At 38.2% G+C, this 11623-nt stretch overlaps 1 protein-coding gene across 1 annotated transcript in view; it reads left to right on the top strand.

The window, feature by feature from the left end:
• Window positions 1-11623, top strand: part of LOC107725844 (kinesin-like protein KIF26B) — a 96233-nt gene that overhangs the window by 19286 nt on the left and 65324 nt on the right. Inside the window, exon 3 of the mRNA XM_016535246.1 lies at window positions 8459-9076. Coding sequence (XP_016390732.1) covers window positions 8459-9076 — 618 coding nt within the window. The remainder of the gene's footprint in view (window positions 1-8458; window positions 9077-11623) is intronic.

The following is an 11623-nucleotide window of genomic DNA, read 5'->3' as shown; positions in this document are numbered from 1 at the left end:
ACTCACTCACACACACACACACACATTCACACACACGCGCACACACTCATACACTCACACACACACGCACACACTCACTCACGCACGCACACAACACGCACAACACGCACACACGTACACGCACACACACACACACACACACACACACACACATATATATATATATATATATAATATTTATATTATTCACTGATTAATTGATATCAGTTATATCATTTTATGCTGTTTTCCAATATTTATTGCACATTTATGTGCAATTTAATGCTGTCACTTTTTTTTTAAATAGTCTGAGAGTTATATTCGGATACTGTTCCTTTAAATTACTTATTTTTGTAAATTGCTTACAGTGTAACTACTTTTAAATAACAGCTCGAGTTCGACTTCTAATTGGTGTTGAGCAGGTTTTGGGTCAGGATGTTCATGTTAAAACGGATCAGGTTTGTTTGGATTGGGTTTTCAAGCTGTGTGCGGTTTCAAACTTCACTTGTCCATTCAGGTGAGTTTAAATTCAGCTTTGACAGATATTGACAGCACATCTACCTTTCTGCCTGCACTGAACCTGCTGTCTGAAGCTCAAATACATGCGTACGGGACTGTAAGCGTACTGTGTGCCCTTATCAATAGCCGTCTGTCTGTCCTTCCTCATCCGCATGTTTGGCAGCAGTTTGGGTGCAAAGACACGAGTGGGTTCTTTGGGAGCAGATAGAGAGGTGGTCCCTGCAGAGACCTCTGGGTTTGTTGATGTAGGGTAATTGTCAAGGCAAAGAGGTGGGTTAGGGATATCAAACTAAACTGCGTCTTTGTGAGGTTTATGGATATGTTATGTACACTCAGAGGAAGGTGGAAATGTAATGAATGACCAATGAAACCTCAATATGAATGAAGCCGCATTAGCCAAAAGCAACATCAGGTAATATATGTCAGTACTGCAAAAACTGACTTTGTCCTTACATCGCTCTCCAGGTTTTTACATGCTTATAGTTTACAGGTCCTTGATGAAGGAAATACATCTGCAGAGACCAAAACTTTTGTAGGCTTTTATAAGATTACAACCTATAAACTAGCAATGAGAGCTAGTATTTTCTTTAGTTTCTTGTAGCGTACATAAACATTGAGTTTCTTCTGCAAATACACTCACCTGAGGAAAGTTGGCTGAACAGTGGTCATTTTCAGGAGTCTGGGGTTAATCTTGTCTGGTCAATTCTAAACCGATTTTATCAGCGTAAATTATAATGCAGTGATATCCACACCAGTCTGAATTAGTTTGCACTCAGTGTTATTTTAGAATTTTAATATACTATTATAGTATTATTATTTAGAATTCACTTTTATTTTTAGTATTTTCAATTTTCATTTTTAATTTTAGTTCAACTTTTAGTGTTTATGTTATGTGCTTTTGTCTTGTTTTTTTTTTGTTGCTTTTTAAAAATATTTGTATTTAGATTTTTTTTAAGTGTTAGTAATTTAGGTACTTCAACGTCAATTAGCAAAAAAAAATTTTTAATGATTAAACATTTAGTCAATAACAACACTGTAGGCACCACATGATCAGTATAGTTTAGTACCTGGACATTTTTTTAATCTTTTTATTCAAAACATTTCTCACTGTCACATCTAACATTCCCCAAAGGCAAACATAATGAGGGTTAAACAGGCCACTAACTTTTAATTTAATCTTCCTCTTTCATTAAAGGCTTACTTCACCCAAAAATGAAAATCCTGTCATTTTCTCACCCCCATTTTGTTGCAAACCTGTATGACTTTCTTGCATCTATTAAACACAAGACGATTTTTTGAAAAATCCATATACGATTTTTTTTTTGTCCATATAATGACAATTAATCTGATATCAGTTTTAAAATACCAGCACAACTGTGAAAGAGGCTTTTGTCTGACTGATATTTTGGTGTTGGCATGCTCAGATAGCGGGTATAAGCAGCATACCATGATGTCATGTAATTGTTGACTGAAAATCAGTAACCGAACCAGACCATGTTCCACAACAATGATTTGCAGCACTGATATGTCTCCTGAATCCATTAGAAGATCAATAGCCTTTTGTTCAATGTCAGAGATGTGTGAAGTCCAAAATGTCCTTCTGTCTCAATTGAGGAAGTGCTTGGTGTTAGTCAATGTATAAGATCGTCCTGTACCCATATTTTTGATTGCAACACAGTATCAGATGTGTTGAACCCTTTCTAGTTCACATCTAATGACTTCTATACACTCTTAAAAATAAAGGTTCTTTAGGTTTTAAAGGTTCTATGAAGAACCTTTAACATCCATGGAACCTTTCCATTGCGCATATAGTGGAATATAGTGGAAAAGGGTTCTTTAGATTATTAAAATGTTCTTCACACTAAGAAAAATGCTTCTTTTAAGAACTTTTCACGGAAAGGTTCTTTGGGAAACCCAAAATGGTTCTTTTATGGCATCACTGTGAAACCCCCCTTTTGGAGCATTTATTTTTAAGAGTGTAGACACAAGAGACTTTTGCCCCTTGTCCTCCATGTTTGTCCCAGTGGGACGGCCCATATAGACGATGGTTAATTGATTCAGTCAGGGCTTCTGCTAGCAGTGTTAATGACTTCAGTGTTTTCATAACCAGCCTGATAATGGCTGCCATTCTCTCTGGTTCCTGCTAATGAAATAAGGTATTGACTAGCGAACAGGAAACCAGAGGCTCTGGAAGCAGGCCTAACTTTTGCTCATTTGCTTTGTCCTCTAAAGCGGGCGAATGTGGCTTGAGACTAGTCTGGTGGCAGTGAATAAATGCTTCCAATTAGGGCCTAATAACCATCCAGACTCTTTCGAAACTAATTCGACACTAAGGAATATGAGCCGTTTCTTCAGACTTGGATCCAGTTCCTATCGTGATGAATGGTGACTGTGCAATCAACACTTCTCCGAAGCTCTCATCTGAAGTGGGTTTAAAGCAGAGCGCTGGACTAGAGGGCTTCAGTCCATCTGGCAGTTTTAAGAGGCCTCTTTCACCCTCTCTCAGATTCGCTCTGTCTGTTTTTAGTTGGAGAACGAATGGCTGCATCCATTAGAATGCTTTAGCCTTCATGGTTCTGTTTGTCCTCCCAATGTAATCTCAGTCTCCTTGCAATTTTAGTGCTCTAGAGAGGACATAGGGTTTATTTTTATAAATGTATGTTGTAGGTAATAATGTAAATACTGCAAAATGTTATAGATGTTGCACGGATGTGTCTTGAATGAATGCATAACTCTCTTCCATGTTTACTGACTAAAATCTGGATCCTTTGGAAACTCTAAAGGCGGTTACTAAGTGCTCGCCTCTTCCTCAACAATTCAATCTATTTTATAACATGATAACAACCTCAGTGACCCTAGTAAAAAAAAAAATGTTTTATTCATGCAAATGGTAAAAATGCGGAAAGACATTTTCCACAAGTGTGCATGCTTTGTATCACTATATTTGTCACTTAAATTGCTTCATAAATATTTATTCAGAATAAATATATAGTACATTCCACTTTCATGTATACCCAAGCCCTCCATAATTCATATCAGATCTATAAACCACTTAATGCGATTGGATCTCATGATTTTCTTTTGACATTAAACACCTCTGTTTACCGATTATCACATTTTGGTTGGAATGTGAGAATCAAATTCTCAAAATAATAAGTGAAATGTCTGCAAGCAGCACTTTCCATTTAGATAAGCACAAGTACTGCTGAATTTTTTTCCATGTAAGGCATTTATTGCATTGGTTTTCACCAAGCAAAATGTCTGCAATTGCTTGTAAATGTGAGACAGGCAGCTTTTCGTGCATCAGTCTAAGTTGTTTTTCTTCAAAGAGGATTTGAGTTCATTTTTTACAGTTACAGTCTGCTATTTTTGGTTATTTTTTGGTTAAGTCTTGAAATGGCACGGCTTAGGATTTGGTATTTGGGTCTCCACCCTGAAAGAAGAAATATCTGCAGTGGCTTTGCATGAATTACAGAAATGCAGGTTTCTGTTGCCGCAGTCAAAAAAGCTGAACTTCCAGTGCTGCGATTTACCTCCAACCTTGTTTGTTTTTTTTGTAATATAACAAAGTTTGACATAAATTCAAAGACAACTAGCTATGATAAACACATTTTGTCTATACTTCTAGTGAATGTGTGGTCATTTCCTGTGGGTCCGGGAAGTGGAGGTCAGTGTGTCAGTGGGGTCCACAGACATATTCTAGATCAATTCTGTCTGCCTTCTACAAATGTTTACAACAATATTTCTAATATATGATGTACAGCTCCTATAGATGTTTTTTTATGGAAACTATAATATATATATATATATATACTGTATATATTATAGCATTAAAAAAATCTTACAAAAATTGACACCAGACTTTTGAAAGGTAGTGTATATCAGATATTTTTGGCTGTTAGTTTAATAGTTGGTGGGAAATTGAAAATGACAGACACAATGTTGTCATTGACTTTCACAGACCATCAATGACAGACCCCTCTCAAACTGTGTTTACATCAACCCTCAAGCAAATGAACTGTGAAGGCAAATGAGATGACTCAAGACATTAAAACACTGAATTCATAAACGATAAACTTAAAATTTGATATGCATTCATTTGCATACATTACTAGCAGAAATTTGAAGACTTGATAGAGCCAGGTTCTTGTCATTTTGTTGATATCTTTAAAGTTTTTTACAGCGAGATTTTGTGTATCTCTTTTTATCATTGAATAAATTTAAAAATACTGTCAACAGCCATAAAAAATGACCTTTCACCATGTTTTTAGGAATACAATGTTGTATAAAAACAGCAAGTGATATATAAACAAAACCCTCTGTAAAAACATTCAGAATATAGAAAGTTAAGAGATTTAGTGCATGAGAAAAAAATTCGTTTTGACAAAACGGTCTTTAAAGGTATGTATTGCAGTTTTTATCTAATCTACAGGTACAAATAAATAAGGTGCAATAAAAGAGGCTGTGTTTTGGATGTTTTCTTTCCATTAGTCTGAAACAACACTTTATGAAAATAGCCCAAAATCTCAAAATAGACCAGTGCATAAAAAAACTGAATGGCTGCATCCTTTAGATGCTTGTAGTGTCTTGCCTTAAGTTGAACTCCTCAATGTACTGTCACGGAATCATGGACCCTTTTTCCATGCTAATAGTCATTGCATCCCAGGAACTTCATAGGTTTAGCAAAGGACAGACACCTTCTGTACAACAAGACATGCAGAATGCATGCAAAAAGAGGCAAACGATCTTTCTGGGTAGAGTTTGCCCCTTACGTGGGGTTGCATTTCTTTTTTATGGACACGAACCAGACCTGCTTGACAGAACCACCAACATGGTCAGAGATAAGCGTCTTAGGTCTGTACTTATGGTACAGTGCAGCCCTGTTAGCTGTAGTTTGCTCTATGAGAGCGGCATTAACTGCAGAGGTCACTGTGTACAATGTATAGGGCAGAGAGGACGCTGGCTGAGGACGGGAGAGATACACAAAGCAGCTTGTGTAAGATGAGAGTCGGCCTCTAGATTTACACTGACAGCAGGAATGTGTGGTTTTAATCAGAACAGACCTTCAGTCTCTCTCCTTCAGTGACTGTGCTCGTGTGCGAGGCTTTGATTAGCTGGACTGCTGCCCTGTGCCCAGCCGAGAGGGTCCTGCCAAACCCAACGGGGAGGTACAAGGTGCGGTAAGGACACCGTAAGCCCAGAACAGATGGTTTGCACTGTGTTTCTGCCCCACTGTGGTCCTGCCAACTCTGAGTCTATAATGATGTGTCAGAGACCCACGATGCACTGTTAAATATATTCAATACAATGGGCCATAACAGCTGGGTTGAAAAGTATTACAGTTACAGTTATGAGATGTTGCCCATGGAACCTTTTAAATGTTTTTTTTTTCTTTTTGGCTGACATCTCCAACAAGCTCTTTATGGTTTTAGTTAACTACAATAGTCCTGCTATTGGCAGGTTTCATGCACATGCATCTGTGCTTTAGACAAACACTATACACACCGTCATTATCTGCACTTCTAATTCAGCCTGTCTGCATGCATAAATGAGTGTGGCCTCTAAACCCAAGGTTTAAGGTTAATTGTTATACTAGCTGGTTTAAGTTCACACCTTTCCATGACTACTGCAGTCGGAGACCAAAGCACCACTATAGTGTCTAACAGGCACTGTCTAGATGCTAAAAAGGTCAATTATCTATCAAGGTACTGGGGATGCTAATTAGAATCCATCTATCCATTATGATGAACCCCGTAATATCTATGGGTAAAATATGAAATTTCAAATGTGAATGGTTATAAATCTTGGTCACAAGGAAAAAAAATAAATAAAAATAAAATTGTGAGATCACTTAATTCCTCCTTGTGGCAGAACTATTTTGTGTAATGTAGCTTTTAAATCAATGTCTTAATCAAAAACAATACACAGATGGGATGCAACAGAATGAAAGATTAAGTATATTTATTTCTGAGTGTCCACTAAATCATTGCAAGTGTGCATCTCTTCCCTTGTGTGATGAAAGGATGATGTCATTCCCTGTATCTCAATTAATCTAATTAAAATAGTTCCTGCATCTTCACACTGGCCCTGTGAGCATGTGCCAAACCATAATTATGATCTTCATCTCACGGAATACTCAAGCACATGGTGTGATGATGCACCAAAGCCAGATAATTGGAAGCTTTATGCTAATGAAGACTTGGAAGACAGAAAAATAAAGAGCAGACCAAATCCAGACTGACAAAGCGTGAGAACAAGCGCGTTGTTTACATTATAATTGTATTCTGCATGAAGCAATGAACCTGCTTTACTATACAAAAATAATGTGCACATTGTTTATGCTTGGTGAATATACCATCATTGTTAGATTTCAATTAGTCATTAATCGGTGAAGTGGTTTGGGCTCATGGCTGGTAACCAGAAGGTTGGTGGTTTGATCCCTGCAGGAAGTGTGCCATGAGCCAATCAGAGCTTGAGGAAGGTACTTAACCCCAGGATGCTCCAGGGGGATTGTGAATGTAATAAGTTCATGGCGCTGTTCTGTGGTGACATCATGTGAACATCGTGAAAATAAATTCCATAGTTGTGTGGCGATAAATGAATGATTGTAGTATCTAATTACTTAGCAGTGCAGACAGACTCATTTATTCGGTTTAATGCTGATGATACACGGGGCAACTTTTTGAGCAGTGTTGCCGGGCAACGGGCAACCAGATGAGACACAGGGCCCACGACCGATCTAAAGTATCCAGATAGACATTTGTTACCCATTTTCAATAGGAAAGTGCCCAAGCAGCATTGCTCAAAAAAAGTAGCCCGGCAAAATTGCTCAAAAAGTTGTCCCGTGTATCATCAGCCTAAGACTGCTTAAGGAAAGACAGTGGAAGAACCAAAGGTGTATGTTTGCCCAGAGGAAAGTTGAATTGCTCCAAGCTTGCTTGTTTTTAGCTCAGGAGACTTAATTGAGTTCTCAGTTGTTTCATCAATCAAGATTAATGTATATGAAAAAATTGTTCATATACAGTTTGAGTATAGATCAATAAATAAAACAATGTGGATAGCAGCTTAAATTATTTTGTGTATAACTTTGTCAACTCATTTGTTTCTTTATTAATTTATTTTAAAAGGATAGTTCAACCAAAAATGAAAATGTACTCACGTATCATTCTAAATCTGCGACATTCTTTGTTGTGTGGAAAACAAAAGAAGATATTTTGAAACGTTTCCTTTTCTGTGTGGAGTTCAATAGGGGTCCAGTGTTGTTTGGTTCCAAAATATCTTCTTTTGATTTTTTGCAGAAGAAAGTAAGTCATAAAGGTTTGGAACCACATGAGGGTGTGTAAATGATTTTCTGGTGGATTGTCCCATTAAGATGAAACATCTAAGGCAACATTTGATGAAAAATATGTGTGTTTATATTAAAATTAGAGGCAAAAGACTCTTGACTGCACATTTTGGAGTCTGAGCACAGTCTGAGACATTTTTGAAGTCTCTTCCAGTACACTTTAGCTATATGGTCTGTTTTTCTGAAGAAACATCTGAGAATCTGTCGACTTAAGCAAAATCTCAAATTTCATTTCAAAAGTCTCCTTTTCATCTCATTGCTGTCTATGAGAAGCAACGGAGAAAATGAAGAAATTTGCTTGTGAGATTTCTTTCATGTGAGTGGTTTCGGTGTTGGTAGGGACATTTTAAAATCAATCAACCTGTGGTTGTGCATCTGTGGTTCAGTGAAGAACCAATAACATCCATAGAACCTTTTCATTGCACAAAATGTTCTTTATAGTTGTAAAGAGTTCTTTGTTCTTCACTCTAAATAAATGGTTCTTTTAAGAACTGTTTATTGTAAGATTCTTTAGGGAACCAAAAATGGCATCACTGCAAAAACCCCTTTTGGAACCTTTATTTTTAAGAGTGCATGTGACATAATTCTCTATTTTCCCTGTTTGTCTCTCCATAGGATCCCTCCTTCTCCCTGCTGATCCATGATAAACTGCAGGTGCCCAACAGCACACGCAAGGCGTGGAACGAGCGTGACGGTCGCTGTGACGTGTGTGCCACCCACCTGAGTCAGCTGAAGCAGGAGGCCGTCCACATGGTGCTGAGCCTGGAGCAATGTGATGTATCTCCTGGCTCTCCTCCATCCCTGGCCTCCCTGGTGGGATCCCGCAGCATCCTCCAGGGTCCCACACCACCTCGAGACTGGGCGTTTCTCCCTACAGGTTACCATTCCTCAGCCTCCTCCATCTCTGCTACCGTTTCTGCCACCACCTCCAGTTCTACCCCAACAATCACCAATGCAAGCAACGGCGGCAGCTCCCACCATCCAGCCCACCCCAAACACGAATCCAAACCCAACAGTCTTGGGGTGAGCAATGGTGTGGAGAAGAAGAACAACTCGCCAGGCCATGCAGGAAAGTCCACAGGACCGCAACAGCCTCATCTATCCAGCAGCCCCAACAACACTAATGGAACTGTGTTGAGTTCTGTCGCACTCCAAGCTCACCAGCACCTGGACGGCACCTGGACATCTGGACACCTGTCAAGAGCCAATGGCGTCACACTCTATCCTTTTCAGGTAGGCATATGTCAAGTCTTATGCATCAATCTAGCGATCTATCTATCTGTCTATCGTTCCATCTGTCTGAAGTCTTTCTATCTATAGTTTGTTCATTTGTTTTGTCTATTGTTCTATCTGTCTATCTTTTTGTTAATAGTTTGTTCTGTCTATCATTCTATCAATCTTTCTATCTGTCTGTCTGTCCATCTTTCTGTCTATCATTCTTTTGTTCTGTCTATCTGTCCATCCGTCTGCCTGTTTGTCTGTCCATCTGTCTTTCTGTCTATTGTTTGTTGGATTTGTCCATCAGTCCATCTGTCTGTCTATCTGTTTGTCTTTCTTTTTCTCTGTTGTTCATTTGATCTATCTATCTATCTATCTATCTATCTATCTATCTATCTACCTATCTATCTATCTATCTGTCTGTCTGTCTGTCTGTCTGTCTGTCTATCGTCTATCTATCTGTCTGTCTGTCTGTCTGTCCTTCTGTCTTTTGTTCGTTCTTTTGTACTGTATGTCTATCTTTGTTCATTCTGTCTATCATTCTAACTGTCTATTGTTCATTTGTTTTGCCTGTCGTTCATTCTATCATTCGATTTGTCTTTCTATATATCGTTAATTTGTTCTATCTACAATTCTATCTATCATTCTATCTGTCTGTCTGTCCTTTTGTCTATTGTTCTATCTGTCTGTCTATCTTTCTGCCAATCGTTCATTCGTTCATTCTGTCTATCTTTCTGTCTGTCTATCTGTCTGTCTGTCTGTCAATCGTTATCTTTGTATTGCGTCATTACGTTAATATAAATAACATGCCAGTGCATCCTGGAAAGTGCTTATGTAGAGTGTTCTAAATCAGTCACTTATGAGGCTCAGTTAGGATGCTGCCTAAAGGTAACTGCTTATGTCGGCAACAGACTTCAAGACAGCTCATTAGTTTTTTGGAACAAAACCTTAATTTTTCTATTCATGGTTGGAGAGTTGACGTCCCTCTGGGGAGAAATGCCACCTGATGTAATGAGGTGCTGTTTGCACATTGTGGTTAATGTTGTAATCTGATGATACAGTCCTTTGGGAAAACTTCTGGGCCTAATGTGCATTAGTAATGATTTGGGTGGAAGGAATTACATTTTATATAGACTGCATGGAGTCAGGGGAACTCTTAGAGAGAATCAATTTGATTCATTTGTTTGGATAAAAGCCTAGTTCTTTTGGTCTACTGTGTTTGCGGAGACGGAGGAACCTTGGAAGGCGAGTTCATTTAGTTTCTCCCCTCTCTGTAATGGGATGGTATCTTGATTATATCACTGGAGAACAAACAAATCAATTCTGTCAGGCAGGTGAGTGACATTCAGTCCACTTGAGACCTAATTCCTAGTTATTTCACTCTTAGATCCAAGGTTAGTGCATTTCTACCCGCAAGAGTCAACATATGATATTTGAACAAGGATTTGAATAAGGTCCAAATGAGAGATTTTGTTTTAAGAGGGGTAATTTAGTCTTTGGCGTATGTTGTCAGTCTTCAGTCTTAATTGGAAAAGAACTTGCAGCAAACTGAATTGAGGCACTCAGGAGTCTATTTAGTAAAGCCTAAGTGAATTAAGTCACAGCAGGTTGATTTGATCTCATCAAAGAGATGTCTTCTCTGGAGTCACAGTGGCTTATCAGGGAACGTCAGCTGGTTTAGCGTACAAAGGAATGTTGAATAGCACAGAATCAGTTGCTCTGTGGAGTTTCAAATCTTATCAAATAAATTCAACCATACATATAGTATTGTTACCTTTAACATTTAATGATTTGTCAGGATGACCAATGTTTCTTGAGCTGCGTTCCAATTTACAAGGTCCCTATGTAGTGTACACTAATCCCTATACACTCGGCTCAGTATATCTAGAAGTTCACTTCACTTCACAAAATTTGTTCAATTTGTGGATGATTAATATATTTGTGTAAATATAACAAATATGAAAATACATACATACATACACACACGCATATATATATATATATTCCACAAAAAATAGTCTATAGGAGCTATACATCATATATTAGTCTGCACAGAAATATTGTTGTAACCAGTTGTAGAAGGCAGACAGAAGTAATCCGGAATAAATATATAGATTTGCAAAAACAAATCTAAATAAATAGTGACTATAGAAATTTAGAGCATTTTTAATGTGGTATTTTAGGAGAATAATTCCTTCCAATACCCCAAATCTCATGAAAATCACATACCAATTATATACTATCGTAATCGTGTGTTTATCAGCTTCATGTTCGTGTGTAGAAATGTTTCTCTGGGTGTTACGGAGGGAACAGAGGAAGCGTGCGGATCCATTTGCAAAGCTTTATTCTTAAACATGGTCAAAACAGGCAAGGGTCAGACAATGGCACACAGGTATATCGAGGGCAAGACAAGAGTAATCCAAAGCGGGCGTGGTCGATCGGCGGCTAACAGTATCCAGAGGGCTTGACAAGAGGGGTAATCCGACAACATGAGCAATAGTCCAGGCAAAGTACAAACACAGTCCGAACGGCAAGACGAAAGGGATAATCCAAGACAGGCTA

This window comes from Sinocyclocheilus rhinocerous, unplaced genomic scaffold (genome assembly GCF_001515625.1).
Source record: "Sinocyclocheilus rhinocerous isolate Xijiao unplaced genomic scaffold, SAMN03320098_v1.1 scaffold1004, whole genome shotgun sequence".
Classification (NCBI taxonomy): Eukaryota; Metazoa; Chordata; class Actinopteri; order Cypriniformes; family Cyprinidae; genus Sinocyclocheilus; species Sinocyclocheilus rhinocerous.
Note: the sequence above shows the minus strand (reverse complement) of the source record. Positions and strands in the feature narration are given on the sequence as shown.